The 20,354-nt window shown below is 39.5% G+C and overlaps 1 protein-coding gene across 3 annotated transcripts in view; it reads right to left on the bottom strand.

The window, feature by feature from the left end:
* LOC110591916 (cytochrome P450 20A1) overlaps nt 1–20,011 on the bottom strand; it is a 75,083-nt gene extending 55,072 nt beyond the window's left edge. Inside the window, exons 1-4 of one of the 3 annotated variants that reach the window (XM_021702896.2) lie at nt 19,874–20,011; nt 11,205–11,254; nt 10,269–10,435; nt 7,077–7,219 (exon numbers count right to left, since the gene is read on the bottom strand). In XM_021702896.2, coding sequence (XP_021558571.1) covers nt 7,077–7,219; nt 10,269–10,435; nt 11,205–11,254; nt 19,874–19,945 — 432 coding nt within the window. In that variant the 5' untranslated portion in view covers nt 19,946–20,011. Of the gene's footprint in view, nt 1–7,076; nt 7,220–10,268; nt 10,436–11,204; nt 11,255–19,873 lie in introns of those variants that run through there. The other 2 variants (XM_044913384.1, XM_044913385.1) reach the window with 2 other exon arrangements.
* Nucleotides 20,012–20,354: the final 343 nt, after the last annotated feature.

Raw genomic sequence — 20,354 nt, 5'->3', positions numbered from 1 at the left:
TAGAGTCTTATCAGCAATATCAAAGTGTCCATTTCCCATACCTCTGATAGCACCAGCTATTGTCATTTTAAAAAACCTGTCAGCCTAACACGTAAAAAATATCTCAACATTGCTTTAATTGGATTATTCTGTTAATTATTGGTAGGGTTTAGACAAGCTTCAAATATTTAAAGGCCATTTACATGTTTTCTTCTGCATGTTCACTTCTTCAGCCATTTTTCTTTTGGAGCTTATATTTCTTAATAGTGTATAAAAGCTTTTATACACAGCTGGTTTTTAAATGAAATCCAGGGTGTATCTTTCCTCAGTTTTGAGTGATAGGTAGGCAGTTTTCTGGTGAGCCTTCTTATATGAGACATTACACATTAAAGAAAAAAACAGCTATACATGGTATTTCTGAACACCAAATTTGGGACCCAAATGGTATCCTCAAACCTATTAGGACAATGTGTTACTTATCAGAGATTTGAATTGTGACTATCTCCCCACAGTATCAGATCACTGCTGATTATATAACTAACAGATTAAGTGCTGGTAAAGTCTTTTTTTCTTTTTTCCTTTCTCTTTCAGCCACAAAAATTTTGTTATGAATACTGTCCCTTGTATCACATTACTGTATAGCGATTTGCCCATGGCTTCATCTACTTGTTTGCACAGTCCTCTATAAAACAATGCAAATATTACAAAAGACTTATGCAGGATTTTTCTCTAGGCACATATCTAGTACATCTGCTAGAGGATTATGTGAATCTCTTCTAATTTGTGAATCTTGACCAGTTTATAGTTGGTGAAAATTCTAACTACCTGTTGATGAGCTTCATTTGATAGTTCAGTGTTACATACTGACTTATTACCGCTGGTAATGTCTAACTCTGTGATAAATCCTTTCATTCCTAATAGACTGCTTTTTTGGACAATCCCTTCCAATTTTTTCACGTGTGGCAGATGTGCATTTACATGTACGACAGAATTACCCAGTGGCTGAATGACAGGAATGTGTCTATGCTAGACTATTCTTTCACCAACTATATTTATATGATACATAAGCTATAAAGACCATCTATGATATACATATCTTTGATATACAAACTATAAAGACCTGAAAAATGTATACTATCAATCTTATCATGTGTCATGAATAAGGATACAATATAATTTAGACTTCTTCAGAATGTTCATATTAAAATATCAAACCAATTTCAACTAACATAAAATTAATTATATTACAGAAAAATAAGGCTTGAGATAAAAGTGCACCTGGAGGCAGACTTACAATTCAAGAGATAAGATTTTAGAGTTTATATCAGCTGTTCAGAAAGAATACAAACTTTCTTTTTGAAAAAAATCTTTAGGTAATTTTTTTAAAAAGATTTTATTTATTTATTTGACAGAGAGAGACACAGCGAGAGAGGGAACACAAGCAGAGGAAGGGGCAGAGGGAGAAGCAGGCTTCCCGCAGAGCAGGGAGCTGGACGCGGGGCTCGATCCCAAGACCCTGGGATCATGACGTGAGCCGAAGGCAGACGCATAATGACTGAGCCACCCAGGTGCCCCTAGGTAATTATTGTGAACTTATTAGAACTTTCGAGAAGCAAATGATTTTCAATTCCCACCTTACACTAGGGTATTATTGTGACCACAAGCTTAAAAAAGATTTTGAAAAAAGAAAGGAAAAAAACTAGCCAAGCAAAACTACATCCCAGGGTAGCAGAACTGAGCTAGAGAAAAAATGTGCCAGACTGGGATGGTATCCTGGTCCTACTCTTTACTAGCTGTATGACCCTGGACTAGTTAATTTAACCACCTGTAAAAAGGGGCAAATAACAATACTTATTCACAAATTGTTGTGAGGCTTAAATGAATCCATACAAGCTATTAAACCAACAAACTCAATAATTTTCGCTATTAACTATTACTAAGCTGTCAATTAAGAGGATTCTGGACAATAGTTCTAAATCCTAAAATCCAGAAATACTTATTAAATCAGAATTTTTCCCAGAAGTAACAGGAGAATATGGGGTTTTAGCATAGAGAAGAGAGAAGTTACACTCACAGGGTTAAAGTGGAGGTTTACGGGCGCCTGGGTGGCTCAGATGGTTAAGCGTCTGCCTTCGGTTCAGGTCATGATCCCAGGGTCCTGGGGTCGAGTCCCGCATCGGGCTCTCTGCTCCTTGGAAGCCTGCTTCTCCCTTTGCCTCTCTCTCTCTCTCTGTCTCTCTGTCTCTCATGAATAAATAAATAAAATCTTAAAAAAAAAAAAAAAAAGTGGAGGTTTACACACAGCCTTGGAGCAGAGATGGCCAGGACAGGAAGGAGCGAGAAGTCAGAGGACGAGGTTTGAGAGGATTAGAGAAGAATCAGAACACAGAACTCAGATCTGAACAAAAAACCAAAAAAAGGCAAAAAGTTTATTATGTCAATATGAAGGGTACAACTTATTTTGGGGTGGTAACTCTGGTAACAGCACTATTCTCTCAAAGAAAACTCTCGGTAGGAAGGAGGAAGGTGCTCTGAGAGCAGCACTATTCAATCATGTTCTTCCTGATTCAACATTTAGCTGATATTTCTGACTAATGCCTAAGCTAAGTAACTGGCTTGTACTATGGGGTTGACAATATAAACCTGAAACACATTTCTTACATTTGGACCCAATCTATGAACCAAAACTTAAAAATATGATGGCAAGAAATGTGAAAATTGGGAAATAATTTTCTATCTTGATTTGCCTTTAATTGGGCAGGAGGAGAAAAATCTGGAATACAGAGCAAAAACACAAAAGAGTGAAAGCTTGGGAAATAGAGCCTATGATAAAAGATTAAAAAGTTAGAATTACTTAGTTTGATGCAGAGAAGAAAGAATAATTAAGGCTCTTAACAGTAAATATTACTAAAAAGAAAAAGGTATTTCTATCAATGAAAGCAAAAGAGAAATGGGCAAAACTCCTTGGAGATATACAATTAAATACAAAAAATGTTGTTTACTGACAAATGTTAGGTGTTTAAACAGAACAGAAAAGAAGATTCTGACTGGTGAATGCTTAGAGAAAGGCAACATAACTGTTTCCAGGGAGGATAATGAGGGATGACAGAAGAGCCATGACAACCCAAGCAGGCAGCCTGACAGGCTTAGAGACCATGATGTGAACACAGCCAATACAGAACCTTGAGACACCAAACAGGAATGAGAACAACGAGAGGGTGGGGATTTGGTATATAAGTCTCTTGAGGGCCCTGAAGAAATAGGAACTGGAAGGAGAGAGACTAATCAATATCCAGCCATGGTTAAAGGCCTTGTTTGGTCTGTTTTTAGGAGGAAAACTGTCCAGAGAGGAGCCAATGTATTAATTAATGCTTCCAGTAAACTCAGCAAGCCAGTCTCAAGTCTTGAATAGGAAGTGTGATTTTCAATTAAAACTTTGATAAGGAGGGCGCCTGGGTGGCTCAGTTGGTTGAGCGGCTGCCTTCGGGTCAGGTCATGATCCTGGAGTCCCAGGATTGAGTCCCGCATCGGGCTCCCTGCTCGACGGGGAGTCTGCTTCTCCCTCTGACCCTCCTCCCTCTCGTGCTCTCTGTCTCTCATTCTCTCTGTCTCAAATAAATAAATAAAAAATAAAATCTTTAAAAAAAAAAAAACTTTGATAAGGAAAAAATGGCATTAAGCATTTATCAAATGTTATTTTTAAAAAGCAGCTAAGAGTCAATAATACATTCTCTTAACAACTATCAGGTATTCTATAACTCAAAAAAGTTACACTGCTAGGCCATTTAAAAAGCATGTCCTCACTGGTATGATGTCTGGAATTTGCTTTAAAATAATCCAGAGAGAAGATATGGGCGGTAAGTACGGGCAGAGATAAAGTAAGATTGAGTCTAATTTGATAACTATTAAAATTTGGTGATAAGGACATGGATGGTCGTTATACTATTCTACAGTTATTCCTTTAAATTTTCCATGATTTTAAAAGTGATTTACTTTATGTAATGCAAGAATAAGTGGGGTGTGTTTGTGCTCTTGGGAGTGAATGTGGATTTAAACTACAGAACAGAAAAGACTTCTATATAACCCTCCAAATGAGACAGATATAGGCCCATCAACTATAAAACCCCAATCTTCGGATCATGAGTTCAAGCCCCATGTTGGGCATAGAGCTTACTAAAACAAACAAACAAACAAACAAAAACAACTCACATAAAAGAGGGAATGCATTATGAAAGTTGGAAACATTAAAAAGGAAGTGTTTCAGAAAAGCAGGAAAAACATAAGCAAGGAGAAATGTTAAGAGAACAGAATTGGGGAGGAGGATGAACAGCAAACAAATGGTAGGAAAATCTACTTCTCAAGCAAAAAAAAAAAGGAGAGGTATTTCTTGAGTAGCTATTGTGCCCTAAGACCTGTTGTTAGGTATTTTACATCATTGTCTCACATAATCCCCACAGCAAATTTGTAACGTAGACGTTACTGAGATGAGGAAATGAAAGCTCACAAAGGCTAAGTAACACACAATCATGCAGATACTAAATGGCAGAAGCAAGATTCAAAGCTTCGTGCCCAAGCGTAATCTTCATACTATAAAATAATGCTATTTCCAATGAACTTCATTAAACATACAACAAAATAAATAACTTCGCATGAGGCACGTACATTAGGAAAAAGTAGATGGAAAACACAATCGAAGAAGGGAGAGAGAGAAAAAAATCCATTTAATTTTGTCATATAAGTATGTTCAGGTTGTTACTGTAGGTTAGAGAAGGTGCATAGAGAAGGGTACGTAACTAAACTGGGGACTAGAGGAGAGGTTAGCCAAGCAAGATGAGAAAAATGTTTCTTGGAAGAAAAGAGCTAGACTTATATTTACTGAGGGTCTATTCTACACCAAGAGCCAAGTATACAGACATAATTAAAATAGACCCTCCCTTTATGGAGCATACAATTTAGGTCACAGACATTCAAAGAATTACACAAATGTAATTAACAAGTGAAAAGTGTTGGGATGGGTAAGTACAGACTATTATGACAGCAACTAAAAGGGGGCCTACCTAGGGACAGTGGAATGATCAGAGACAGCTTCCCTGGGGAAGTGACATTCAAACTAAGAGCTGAAAGATGAACATGCATTTACTAGGTGTGTGGGTGGTTAGAACTGGCAATCCAAGTAACGGGAACAGCATATACAGAGGTCTTGAGATGGGAAAGAACAAGGTATAGAAAAGAAAACCAGTGTGGCTACAGTATAAGCAAACGAGAATGGGAAATGAGACTGGAAAAGCAGACAAGCTAAATCACAAATGTTCTTTAAAACTGCATTGAATAGGGGCGCCTGGGTGGCTCAGATGGTGGAGCATGTAATTCTTGATCTCAGGGTTGTAAGTTCAAACCCCATGCTGGGTGTAGAGATTACTTAAAAATAAAATCTAAAAAAAAAAAAGTGCAGAGTCTATAACTATCCATACAGTATGATGCTGACTAAAATTCTACGTGTACAAAAAGACTAAAAATGATAGGAAGGATTTTAAAATGTTAAACATGGGGGCGCCTGGGTGGCTCAGTTGTTAAGTGTCTGCCTTCAGCTCAGGTCATGATCCCAGGGTCCTGGGATCCAGCCCTGTATCCGGCTCCCTGCTCAGCATGGAGTCTGCTTCTCCCTCTGTCGCTCCCCCTGCTTGTGTTCCCTCTCTTGCTGTGTCTCTCTCTGTCAAAGAAATAAATCTTAAAAAAATAAAATAAAATAAAATGTTAAACATGGTTATCACTGAGTAACAGCATTAAAAATGTTTATTTTTTTCCTTAAGACTTCCCTAATTTTTCCATAGTTTATAAATGACTATCAGAAAAAAAGTAAGCATAATTTTAGTTATTTTTGGAAAAGTTTTAATGACATGATAAAATGTTTCTGATATATTTTTAAAAAGATTTATTTATTTTTAGAGAAAGAAAGAGAGAGAGAGCACGAGCAGGGGAAGGGGCAGAGGGAGAGGGAGGGGGAGAATCCTCAAGCAGACTCCCCATTGAGTGTGGAGCCCAATGCAGGGCTCAATCCCAGGACCCTGAGATCATGACCTGAGCAGAAATCAAGAGTCGGCTGCTTAACCAAATGAGCCACCCGGGTGCCCCTATGATATGTTGTAAAGTGAGAAAGCATATAAAATTGTACATACAGTATGATTTCATCCATATATACATCTATAGTGAAATTATGGATGATTTCTTTAAAGTTAGATTTTCCGTGTTTTCTACAGCAACCATGTATTAATTTTATAAATTCCATTATTTTTAAAGGGCACAAATGGATGGATTAGTTTTGGACAGAAGAAAGGATTCTTTAAGATTTAAAATGAGAAGTAAGAACAAAAGATTGAGAGGGATAGAGTTTGTTGGTGGGGAAGTTTACAGGTAAGGGACTCTATGGTCTCAGCAAAGCAGGAGGCAAGGCCACCTATAACAAGGAAAAGGGTTGGTTAGGACCGGCAATACTAAAATAAGGGTGAAGGTTTGGAACAGTCCTATTGGGACACACAGAACTGTCAGGTAGCACACAGGGCTCAGCCACGGATCTTTAGGGTCAAAAGGAAAATAGTATGGATTAGTATTGTTCTCAATCTTTGTATATAATTTGTGGAACTTCTTAAAAATGTCAGGTCCCTCTCCCAGTATGACTCAATTTGTCTATGCAAACGCCCAGTAATCCCATCATTCCAACTTACACAGGGAGCATAGGTGTTAAGATTTCTGTTGTTGTTTTGTTTCAGAACTTCAGGAGAATAAAAATCAGCTTGGAAAGACAAGTAAGAGGGGTGCCTGGGTGGCTCAGTCAGTTGAGCATCTGACTCTTCATTTAGGCTCAGGTCATCAAGCCTGGCAGTGGGAATCCATGCTCTGCAAGGAGTCTCCTTGAGATTCTCTCCCTCCACCCCTCCCCCTTGCCATGCATGCTCCCCCCGCTAAAATAAATAAATAAATCTAAAAAAAAAAAAAAAAAAGACAAGTAAGAAAAAAAGTACCAAAGACAAGATACACTAATAGTCAAAGATATACCCTTATCTGTATTATAGAATTCTGGGCCAAACTTACCACCTTACCTTCAGCAGGAGAGCAAAATTACTCTGCAGAGAATTAGTCACACCACTTTCATATAATTTTTTCCTTGTGTGGTTTTCACTCACATTTGCACCACTAGATTGATACCTTAATAATGACTTAAGCATGGTTTCAAAAGGGTCCGCTGAAACAGACAAATTAAACACTTCTGAGTCAAAATAATCACTCAGAAAACAAACAAAACAACAACAATGAAAACTCTAGCAGAAAAACAGATCAGGGAGGTATACCGGGGGTTGCAGCTGAGAGCATGGCAACTTTCTTCCCAACTCCCCTCACTATCTTTCCTATGTATGAACAGTTCAAGAGGCAATAAAAATTGGCAAGAATATCCTCATTGGTAATTCCACTATAAATCATTAATACTTACATAAATTTCCTACCTACATGACAACAATACCTTTGACTTTATAAAAAGCTCATTCCACTGATTTAATTTTTTTTTATTTTTTAAATTTTTTGTTTTTTTAAGATTTTATTTATTTGCGAGAGAGAGAATGAGAGACAGAGAGCATGAGAGGGAGAAGGGTCAGAGGGAGAAGCAGACTCCCTGCTTCTGAGCAGGGAGCCTGATGTGGGACTCGATCCCGGGACTCCGGGATCATGACCTGAGCCGAAGGCAGTCGCTTAACCAACTGAGCCACCCAGGCGCCCTCATTCCACTGATTTTAAAGCAAAATTGTTGTTTGTGTGTAATGGTCAAGTATTACAGTTAAAATTATTTAGCCGAGTTCAGAAATTTGTTCTTTCTTCTTCTTCCATTTTTTAAGTGTTTCTTTAGTGACTATTGTTTTCATACAAAAAATACATTGTCATTAAATTAACAATTTAACAATTAACATTAACAATTAAAACAACACTGGGGCACCTGCGTGGCTCAGTCGGTTAAGCGGCTGCCTTCAGCTCGGGTCATGATCCCAGGGTCCTGGGATGGAGCCCCACATCGGGCTAGGCTCCCTGCTCAGCAGAGAGCCTACTTCTCCCTCTCCCCCTGCCTGCTGCTCTGTCTGCTTGTGCTTGCTCTCTATCTCTGTCAAATAAATAAACAAAATCTTAAAAAAAAAAAATTAAAACAGTAAAATACAAAGAAAATAAAATTCATCTAAATGTCACTACAGAGATACCGCTAAACATTTTCAAGATTGTTTTTTATAGCTGTCAACATTACTTAACAGAGACAGACAAAACGTATGTCAAATTTTGCAAAGAATACAATCCCTTCTTTCACCGCACTTTACCAGTTCATTAGCATGATCATTTAAATAATGTTTACATGCTTCCCTTACTCCCCAAATTACACTATAAACTCCACAGAAGCAGAGACCATGTCTGGTTTTACTCATCCATGTATTTCCTGACAGAGCCATCCTTCCATGTTGTGGAAAACTTAGTGATTAAAGCACCAATTTAGGCCAGACTGCCTACCTTCAAGTCCTAGCTCCATCACTAATTAGTTCTGCAACCTTGGGCCAATGACTTACTCTCTTTGTATCTCAGTTTTCACTAATATCTATTTCATAAGGTTGTCCTAAGGATTAAATAAGTTAATATGTATAAATGGCTTATAACAGTGTTGGCATACAGTAGGCATATTTGATAAACAAAATAAATCTATGTCATCATATTAAAGCCTGAATATATTCTTTTACTCAGCCACTGAAAAACATTTAAGTTTGCTTCAAATTTTTATTGTAAATAATACTAATATGTCTTTTCTCATTCACATGAATATCAATTTATAACTTCCTCATGATATCACTGCTAAGTCAAAGATCCTGTCAACCTTCTGTCCCAGGTTTGTAAAATATTTACATCCCATGTTTCTCCATTCCCTCATCAACAATGAGTTTTGCCAATATTTTCCATCTCTTCCAGTCAGATAGGTAAAACTCTCATTTTTATTTGCATCCCACTAATTACTAATGAGGTTGAAATCTTCATTTGCTTACTGGGCATTTTTATTTCTTCTTTCTTAATTAACTTGTTTTTGCCCATTTTTTCTACAACTGCATTTTATTTTTATTTTCTCACTAGTTTTTATTTACTTTATATATATGGGTAGTAAATAATTTCCCCATTTTTCTTATAAACTTTGTCATGGTACCTTTATGTTATAGAAATACAGTAATCAACTACTACACATCACGTGTAGTAATATGTGGCCAACATTTTCCCACTTCTCTCTTTTTCATCCCTTTTCAAGGTGTTTTTTATTGTACTGAAATTTCTCATTTTTATGTAGACAGCTTTACCTGTCTTGTGCTTGATGGCCCCTAGATCTCAAGTTATGGTAAGAAAAGGTTTATCAACACCACCCCCAATTTAATACTTAACCATGTTTTCTTCTAATACTTTTATGACTTCAAATTTTAATCATTTGGAATTTATTTTGATGTAAAGAGTAAGGCAGGGATGCAGATTTATTTTTTCAAAATAGCTAACCAGTTTTCCAAAACCATGTATTACTTTTCCCCTTTATCATAAAATGCTCTCTTTATCATGTATACTTGGTTTGTCTACTGGATTATCTACTCTATTCCATCAATCTGTCTAGCCTTATCACAATACAAGAGCCTTTAAATTAATCTAGATTTATAGCACATTGCTCTACCTGATGGTACAAGTATTCCCTCATTAATATTCTTTTCTAGATGTTTCCTGACTGCTCAGGTACCTTTACTATTATAGAAGCACCCTGGAACTATTTTTTCCAAAAAAATTCTGTTGGAATTTACATTACAATATACCTATAAATTGAAGGAAAAAATAATCATTTTACAATACTATGCCTTAAATGAGGTAATAATTATAAAGACCTTAGCATAATGCCTGGCACATAATATAAAGCATTCAATAAATGTTAGCTATTCTTACCCATGAACAATGTATGGCTCTTCCTAACAGATATTTATTCTTTTTTTTTTTTTTAAAGATTTTATTTATTTATTTGACAGAGAGAGAGAGATCACAAGTAGGCAGACAGGCAGGCAGAGGGAGAGGGAGAAGCAGGCTCCCTGCTGAGTACAGAGCCCAATGTGGGGCTCGATCCCAGGACCCTGGGATCATGACCTGTGCCGAAGGCAGATGCTTAACCATCTGAGCCACCCAGGCGTCCCCAGACGTTTATTCTTAAAAGATAAGGATCAGCTAATTAGAAAAATTATTAAACTTACATGTCTTATTGGGGTTGATATGCTGCTTTAGTACATCAACGGTGCCCAAACTAACCACAAGGCGCCTGCCAAACCAGAAAGAGACCACAGGCCCATATCTCTCATGCAAATTAACCAGGAACTCGTGCAAACTTCCACTGTTCACAATATCTGGAAGATTACCATCCCTGAGAAAAGAGCAACATTTGACAAAATAACTTGGAAAAATAAGAAATTTAACTTGAAGAATCAGAAAAACAATAGCTGATTCTGAATTGACTGTGTCAATAGAAGAGAGCAGAGGTGCACGGAATACAAATTACTGCAAAATCCGAAACTTAATTAAATTTGACTTCTCGTTTCTGTGGTTATATTCAGATATGGATTTGTCTGGTATTTTGAGGATTTATAACAGTTCAAGCCAAGTAAGAAAGATACACAAGGAACATCTGACTCAGACAATGGAAAACGATCTAATTTTTGCAACATCTCATTCTGAGAAAGCAATGAACATCATCATAGGCTAATTTAAAATATCAGATCAGCTATGGCATTCTTTACTTCTTTCCTTCTATCTTATCTTTCCATTTTTAATACTCTCTGGCTAGAGAAAGTGAAAACAAACTTTTTCAAGATTTATGTGTGTTTTAACCTTTTATTATTTATTTATTCATAAGTAATCTCTACACCTAACGTGGGGCTCAAACTCACGACCCCGAGATCAAGAGTTGGATGCTCTACTGACTGAACCAGCCAGATACCCCAAAAGCAATTAAAGTTTTTTTATATATACAGCCCTCTTTTCTGTTCTTAACAAAGTTCAGGCTATATGCCCATAGATAAATTTAGAGTACACAATGGAATTAAATAACCTCTGTAATCTAAAAATAGGTTTTAGTTTTAATACCAAAAATTAAGAGTTAACTCTACTGAATTCCCCCAAAAATAACTACTCACTTTTCTTCAGTTGGAGTAATCCCCGGAATTCCTGCAGCTTGTCTAGAAGCCTTAGGAGAAATTTAAAAATAGTTTAGTATAATGATTTAGTATATAATACATAATTTAGTATATGATACATAATTGTATATCCCATAAATCATATGTTTTGCCAAGACATCTGCAGGACCTTAAGTGATGGCTTTCCAATTTCGTTGAATCTCAAGAATGCTTTCTGTATTAAAATACAAAAACTGGGTTCATTGTATTTAAAGGAATAATAAAAGAATAATTTTAATACCCTTCCTGTGTCAATTAACAAGCCGAAAAATTTAACATCCATTCTACATCAACCAATACATAATTAAGCACCATTTTTATTGTTTTTCTGAGTCTATAAATGGTCCCATCTGTCTTAGTTTAAAAAAAAAAAAAAATCGGGGCGCCTGGGTGGTTCAGTTGGTTAAGTGACTGCCTTTGGCTCAGGTCATGATCCTGGAGTCCCGGGATCGAGTCCCACATCGGGCTCCCTGCTCAGCAGGGAGTCTGCTTCTCCCTCTAACCCTCCCCCCTCTCATGCTCTCTCTCTCTCATTCTCTCTCAAATAAATAAAATCTTTAAAAATAAATAAATAAGTAAAATTAAAAAAAAAAATCAATGTCATGCTTACAACAGATTGATTCCTAAAACAGTTCTCCTCTTCCTAGTCAAAGAATTTACCAAAATACAATATGATACTCATCTTTTGCTTTAATGTAGTCATTACTGTCAGGGAGGTGTGTGGCATACAAACAAATAACAAAATAATTCATAGCAAATTGTTCAAGTAACAACCTCTAACAAATGAACTGGGGAGGGGCGCCTGGGTGGCTCAGTCGTTAAGCGTCTGCCTTGGGCTCAGGTCATGATCCCAGGGTCCTGGGATCGAGCCCCTCATCAGGCTCCCTGCTCGGCGGGAAGCCTGCTTCTCCCTCTCCCACTCCCCCTGCTTGTGTTCCCTCTCTCGCTGTCTCTCTCTCTGTCAAATAAATAAAAATTAAAAAAAAAAAAAAAAGAAATGAACTGGGGAAAAGTTTGGGGAATTTTAATATTTAACAATTTTGTACTGGGTTTACAGTTGCTGTGTTTGGGATCAGTGTTATTTTTTATTTAACTTTATGACAATCATACTATTCTTATAATAGGATTTTTAGAAAATAATTTTTAAATAAACTAAATATTTACAGAGAAAATAACCTAAAATATTTACTCCAATCAATTCTGAATTTTGTCAGTAATTTTGACTAATACTAATCAGAGTTTACCTATCGGGCATTCTGCCCTTTTTTACCTAATTAACATTATATAAGTAAATGAATATATATTTCCTTATTTGAACATTTATTTTTTTATATCTTAATGAAAGGAAAATGTTTCTTTTTTTAAATTTTAATTCCAGTACTGTTAACATAGTGTTATATTAGTTTCATGTGTACAACATAGTGAATCAACACATTTTTATTTATTTATTTATTTATTTAAAAGATTTTATTTCTTTATTTGACACAGAGAGACAGAGGCAGAGAGAGAGAGGGGGAGAAGCAGGCTCCCCATTGAGCAAGGAGCCCGATGTGGGGCTCAATCCCAGGACCCTGGAATCATGACCCGAGCCGAAGGTAGCCGCTTAACCGACTGAGCCACCCAGGCGCTCCAACATATTTTTTTTTTAAAGATGTATTTATTTTGAGAGCGAGAGAGGGCACATGCATGCATGCACACAGAGGAGGAGAGGGAGGGAGAGAGAGAATCTCAAGCATACTCCACACTGAGCACGCAGCCTGATGTGGGGCTCGATCTCACAACCCTGAGATCATGACCTGAGCCAAAACCAACAGACACTTAACCAATTGCTACACCCAGGTGCTGCTGATTCAACATACTTGAACATTTAAAGGCTACCATCATGTAGCTGAAATTGCTTAATCATTTTCCTACTATACTGCTATAAATATCTGGGCTATTTTTTTAAATTTTTTATTGTTTTGTTAATCACCATACATTACATCATTATGGGCTACTTATTTTCTTTCTTTTGTTTTTTCATTAATATAAGTAGTACTATAAAAATCTTTATACAATTTTACTTTTTTCCTCCTTTGGGGTATGTATGCCAAAAGAGAAATACTAGATTGAATGGTACTAACTGAAGAGTTTTATTGTTTCTGTTAAATGCTACAAGAATGCTATCTAGATAACAGTATGTGTAACTTGTATTTAGCTGATAATTAAATCTACACTGTATTCTGTCCTACAGTCTCATCAATGACGGAAACTTGTCAAGTTTAATTTTATAAATAGTAGGGAAAAGGATGGCAGGAACTCCATAATTAGAAAGATGAAGTCAGTGGTAGAAAAAAAAAATCCTACTTTCCCCCCCCCGGCTAAAATTATTAATGACATAACAAGCTTCTTGGGGCGCCTGGGCGGCTCAGTCGTTGGGCGTCTGCCTTCAGCTCAGGTCATGATCCCGGGGTCCTGGGATCGAGCCCCGCATCGGGCTCCCTGCTCCGCGGGAAGCCTGCCTCCCCCTCCCCCACTCCCCCTGCTTGTGTTCCCGCTCTCGCTGTGTCTCTCTCTGTCAAGTAAATAAATAAATAAATAAATAAAAAATAAAATGGTGATAATAACTGTAATTTAAGTTCAAAGGGTTGTTTTAGGAGTTAAGGAATTAATACATGTTAAAGCACTTTGGTGAGGGGCGCCTGGGTGGCTCAGTCGTTAAGTGTCTGCCTTCAGCTCAGGTCATGATCCCGGGGTCCTGGGATCGAGCCCCGCATCGGGCTCCCTGCTCCGCGGGAAGCCTGCTTCTCCCTCTCCCACTCCCCCTGCTTGTGTTCCCTCTCTCGCTGTGCCTCTCTCTGTCAAATAAATAAATAAAATCTTTAAAACAAAACAAAACAAAACAAGCTTCTTGATTTCTCTTCAAACATGATAGACTGATAACATTCATCAACTATCTCTTCCTCCTGAAATCCCACTAAATGAAAGTGAAGAAATAAAAAAGGAGAAAACAAGGATAAAGAGAATGGGAGAGGAACAATTCAACACTTTTTTTGGAAGTGTTAAGCTGTTGGAGAAGTGATTAACTGACATAGTTGAGAGGCCTCCTCTGGGGCTCTGCAGAGGAGAAAGGAGAATTCCTACAAAAAAGCAATCAATTTGTTCTCAGTAACCAAAAGACAGGATAAGACACAAGGCAAGACACAGACTCTAACAATTCTTGAAAAGTTGGTGTACAGATCCCTGGGACACCTTAGGTGTCTTTCTCCATTCCTGTGATTACCAACCTTCTAGAAGGAGACTTCGAGATTCCAGACTCAGGAAAAACAGGATGGGAGGGTGGTAGTCCCTATAATTCTAAGGGAAAATTATTTCCCACCTAGAATTTTATACCAAGCCAAACTAGTATTGAAGTGTAAAGCTTGAACAGAAAGATTTTCAAACAAGCTAGGTTTCATAAGATGTATTTTCCATGCACACGTTCTTAGGAAACTTCTGGAAATTGATGTGCTGCAGCATATACAGTAGTGAAATAGGAAATAGAGTATACAACACAGGTGAAGAGAATACCCACAATGATAGTAAAAGGACAAGAGCTAAACTGAAGGAGACTGTAACCAGTACCAACTGGGAAAGGATGATGGAAAGCTCCAGAATGGATATGTTCATGGGAAAGAAAACGCAACTGATGCCTTTGAATATTTGGACAGCTTCACAAAGTAGTGTTATGACAGAAATGTTGAAATATTTGGAAAAAAACTACTGATAGGCAGGAGTGAATAAACTCTAACAATGTGGAAATACTACGTACAATCCTTCCCCGCTAGCCTAATACTGCCTTCTACAACTCCATCAGCAAACCGGAAGAGGGAGCCTTAGAAATCTGTATATACTCTGGATAAAATGGCTCCTATATCAACCTCTATCTACACTTCATCAGCAAAAATGAAGAGTGAACCCCAGAATGCCAGGTAAAATGTTCTCCTGCCCTTTACTACATCCACATCTCCCAAAGAGCCAAAACGATGAGAGGGATCCCAAAATTGGCATGCACCTGGACAAGACCCTGCAAAACTTCAATCTCCCCAATTCATAGCCTCACCCTACCATCTGCCTTGAGACTATCCACAATGTTATTATGACCTTTTTCCTTATTTATATTAGACACCACACAAAGGCCAGGACTACCATCCCCAGGTCTTCCCTCATCCCGCACTCCTATTCCTACAGAAGTTTATCCTCTTTCCCTGGTCCATCTCTCCCCTACTCAAGCCTCTACCTTACCTCACCAACATTCCCATGGTCATACGTTAGATTTTTTTTTGGAGGTGGGAAGGAAAAAAACATCCAAAATTTATTCTTCAACAAGACAGACAGCATCAGCAGGTAAAACTACAGGGGTTTCTCCATAGAGCATACATTCACAAGGGCATTATTTCCTTAACAGTGAGAAAGCCTCAGGTGTGTTCTCTGTAACAATATCCACTTCAGAGTGTAAACAAGTACTAGCATTGTGTTCGCTTACAATTGCAGGAGAGGGGCGCCTGGGTGGCTCAGCCGTTAAGCGTCTGGCCTTCGGCTCAGGTCATGATCCCAGGGTCCTGGGATCGAGCCCCGCATCGGGCTCCCTGCTCCGCGGGAAGCCTGCTTCTCCCTCTCCCACTCCCCCTGCTTGTGTTCCCTCTCTCGCTGTGTCTCTGTCTGTCAAATAAATAAATAAAATCTTTAAAAAAAAAAAAATTGCAGGAGAAAAGGTACAATGTAGCAAAAAAAAAAATTTTTTTTTGGATCTTAAAGTCAGATGCAATAACACAAACTTTTGATAACAGTCTTGATCAACTTTTCCACAAAGAGAGCGACTTCTCCATTCAGAAATTAAGGTCCTTCTTTCTCCTTCCTTGTTAAACCATTAGACCACGTTTCAGCACTACATGTACAAAAAGGGGGGAGCTTAAAAAAAAAATCACGAAAATATCTTAAACGTCCAGCTGCTCCCATCACACATCAACTCAGGTTTAAGACAGACATCAGAAAACTTCAGTGGTCAGAAAATAGGAAAATAGACACTATGGCTACAAAAATAGAAAATAAATGAGGTAGATAAATTAAAGCTTTCACGCTCATGGCTTGCCTGTTCCAACTTCGTAGCCGTCATGCAATACTCAAGAACAATCTCCATAATAACCTGGCATCAGCTGCACCAAGGACATTTTTGTAGAAATTGGTATGTGAACCTGTGAGAAACATGCCCTTCCGTGAGTTTCTTCAAGAATGAAATCCCGTTCTTCAACTGAGTAGGCAATGGTGAACCAAATTAAGTCACCTGAAGGTCCCTGCTCAGGTGCCCACTTCTCCTGGTGGCTCAGGAAGGAGGCATCTGGAAAGCAAGGCGGTAGACACTCTTGGGGCTCCAGCTGAACTGTATTTAAATAGGCAGCAACACGCATTGTCTCCCTAAGGACTAAAATCAGTCCATTTGACGGCATCCTACTTAAGGTTCCAAGGTTGAAGGAATTTTGTAATTCTACAATCTTAGTTTAAGAAAAAGTACATTCAGGGGAAAAAAAAGAAAGAAAGAAAAAGAAGAAGAAAGGATGGGTGCAGGGTTGACATGACCAAAAACGTCAACATCTCCAGAGTTTTAACATCAAGCATCCGAATCTCCAAGCACCTCCCATCTTTCCTTCTCACTATTTTATTTTTAGTATCTTCACTCCAAAAACTATTTTTACCCCAAAAGTACTTTTAAATCACCCACTCATATATTCATTTCCCACTTTACCCAGCTCAGATTCCATGGTCTGTCATTAGAAACATTACTTTGCCCTGTATCCTGGTATCATAGCAAAACACCAATTCTAATTAAATCCAACATGTGATCAACTGCCCCTGAACCCACACAGCTGAAGAAAAAAACACAACCACGCTGAAGAGTCTTATTTTAATTTCATGAACCTCAAGTGAGCTGCCTGGAAGTCATACACTTCCCTAGTCCACTCCATAATCTTCTAGATGGCTATTTTGCTCCTTCTCTCTCTTTAAATCCCCTATCCTCACCATTAACTGATAATCTTGCTTCTATTCCACTGAAAAAATGAAAGCAATCAGGAGATAACTTCCACACCACACTACCATCTGCCTACATGTGTGCCCATATACTCCGCCCTCTTTCCTGCTACTGTGGATGAACTGGCTATGCTCCAAATGAAACATTCCCCTCATTGCTCTTCTGTTACCTCTATCTCTGTTACCACTCTGCTACCCCTACCTCGGTCCAAGCCAGCTCCTTATCTCACCAAAATTATTATAACAGCCAAACTACTCTGCCCACTTCTACCCTTGCCCCAGGCCCCTAAGTCTCGTCTTAACATAGCAGTCAAAATGATTCTTTTAAAATTTAACTAGTAAAACTAAATTTTAATTCCCTTACATTTAAAATGTCACTCTTCTGTTGAAACCCTCCAGTGGCTTACCTCAGAATAAAAGCCAAGTCCATAAACCGGCCTGCCACAAAAATCTGCCCTCCCTCCCCATCATTCTGATTTTAACTGACTAGTCTCTTCCTCACTCCACTCCAGCCACACTAGTCTTCTTGTTTTCCTGGAACACACTAGTATGGTTCCCCCTGAAGATGTGCATTTGCTATTCCCTTTGTCTGGAATGTTTTCTCAGATACCTGAATGGCTTGTTCCCTCATCCCCTTCAGGTCTCCACTCAAATTTCTCCTTATCTCTTGACCATCCTACTTTTTCTTTTAACTCCAGTATAATTAACCTACAGTGTAACATTAGTTTCAGGTATACCATATAGTGATTCAACACTTCTATACAACACTTGGTGTTCATCAAGACAAGTGCACTCCTTAATCCCCATCACCTATCTCACCCATCCCCCTGTCCATCTCCCTTCTGGTAACTATCAGTTTGTTCTCTATAGTTAAGAGTCTGTTTCTTAGTTTGCCTTCCTCTCTTCCTTTTCTCTTTTTTTTGCTTTGTTTCTTAAATTCCACATATAAGTGAAATCACATGGTATGTCCTTCTCTGACTTCTTTCACTTAGCATTATACCCTCTGGCTCCATCCATGTCATTGCAAATGGCAAGATTTCATTCTTTTTTGTGGCTGAATAGTATTCGTGTGTATATACATCCTCTTTATCTATTCATCTATTGACAGACACCTGTGCTGCTTCCATAAATTGGCTATTATAAATAATGCTGCTATAGAATAGAGATGCATGTACACCTCTTAACTAGTGTTTTTGCATTTTGGGAGTAAATACCCAGTAGTGCAATTACTGGATCATAGGGTAGTTCTACACAAGAAAGAAGTGTTGGCAAGGATGTGGAGAAAAGGGAACCCGTTGGCACTGCTGGTGGGAATGCAAGGTAGTGTGGCCACTCTGGAAAACAGTATGGAGCTCCTTAAAAAAACTGACCGTCCTACTTTAAAGTAACAACCCTACCTGTTACCAACGCTATTTTGCTCCATAATGCTTAATACTAAAATACCATTTGTGTTTCTTGTTTAGATTACCTATTTCCTCTCACCAGAATATACATTTAGTCAGGAGTTTCCTGCCTGGCTATCACTGATGTATTCCCAGTACATGGAACTATACTTGGCACAGGTATTTGGTTGAAATAAACAGTGTTGCCTTCTATTAACTAATCAAAGGACAGTCTCACTTAAAGATTATAAAAAATTCAAGATCTGGAGCCATTAAACGTCTCGTTTCTCAGGAAAAAAAAAAGACACCGGATGTTCCGGATTGTGTACTTACAATATTCCAATCTGATCTATTTACCAGCTCTGAAAAGGACATTTAAGAAGGTGTTAGGTCATTATCAGTGATGTTTTGGCGTGTTCCGTTACTTTACAACTTTTTCCACAAAAACACCCCCTTGTTTTGTAGACAGGCGAAGAGATGATTGCTCACCTACTAGCTCCTAGCTCCTTTCTTTCTCAGAATCACCCTCTGAGGCTGACAAAGGCAAGCAGAGAAAAGGAGGCTAGAACGAGATTCAGAGCTGAAGCCCAGCTGCTACGTCAAGCTCACGCACTAACCCACGGCAATGCTCATTCCACGGCTCCATTTGCTTCTGAGGCCCTGCGAAGAGCAAGACCGGTCTGGACCTTAAGGACTCTGGATTTCAGTCATAAACAGATGAAAAGATGGATGGGAAGGCAGAAGCCGCAAAAAAATGCTGGGAGAATCCTCGGGAAAGGACAAAGGAGAGGAGCATCCTCAAGTTTCCTCCCAGACACACTGGAAAATATAATTTGGGTTTGGCACAGTTATTGCCAAAAAACCACCCAAAAGTACATTCCGCGCAGGCTGTAACAGAGGCGTGGCAATTCCGGGAGCAGGGCACTAAGAACCCAGGCGGCCACGCGCCTTTGAGCTCGCGGCGCCTGAGGGGTCGTGGAGCAGCCCGCGCCGCTCGCTTCCCAGCGCTGCCCGCGCGCGCGCGCGCCCGCTAAGCGTCACTTGCTCGGGAGCTGCCCCCGCGCGTAGCGGGAGCCGGAGCGAGGGCGGGAACCCTCCCTCCGGCCCACCCCCTGCGGCCCACTGCGTGCAGAGCGACGTGGGTGCGGGAAACACAAAGGCTGGGGCAGCGGCCAGAACCGCAGAGGCCGAGACGGCGGTTACCGGGTAGAGGTAGAGCACCGCTGCCACCAACGCCAGCAGGAAGGTAACGGCGAAGATCGCGAAGTCCAACATGGTTCTTCCGCCCGGGAGCCACGTCTCGGATCCCGCGCTCGGGGAGCAGCGCCTCAGCCTGGCCAGTTCGGCGGAATGGGCGTGTGGGCGGAGGCGCCCGGTGGACCTGCGAGCCAATGGGCCGCCGGGGGCGGGGCCGGGACAGGCGGGGCTGGCGGGGAGAGCAATGGAGCGCCGAGGGCGGGCGGCGAGGCTGGGGACGCACCCCAGGGCGGAGGTGACAGCCGATGCGGCATCATGGCGCGTCCCCAGGCCTTGGGGTCGGAGCCGCAGGGGAAAGCGGAGTCCGGGCTCCTAAAACACGTAAGCGGTTACCATCGCTCTGCCCTGACCAACACTTTCCCAGTGGATTTAAGATTAAAACCCGTAAACCAGGGGCGCCTGGGTGCCTCAGCCGGTTAAGCGACTG

This window comes from Neomonachus schauinslandi, chromosome 3, assembly GCF_002201575.2.
Source record: "Neomonachus schauinslandi chromosome 3, ASM220157v2, whole genome shotgun sequence".
NCBI classification, from domain to species: domain Eukaryota; kingdom Metazoa; phylum Chordata; class Mammalia; order Carnivora; family Phocidae; genus Neomonachus; species Neomonachus schauinslandi.
This window is presented reverse-complemented; position numbering and strand designations above follow the sequence as displayed.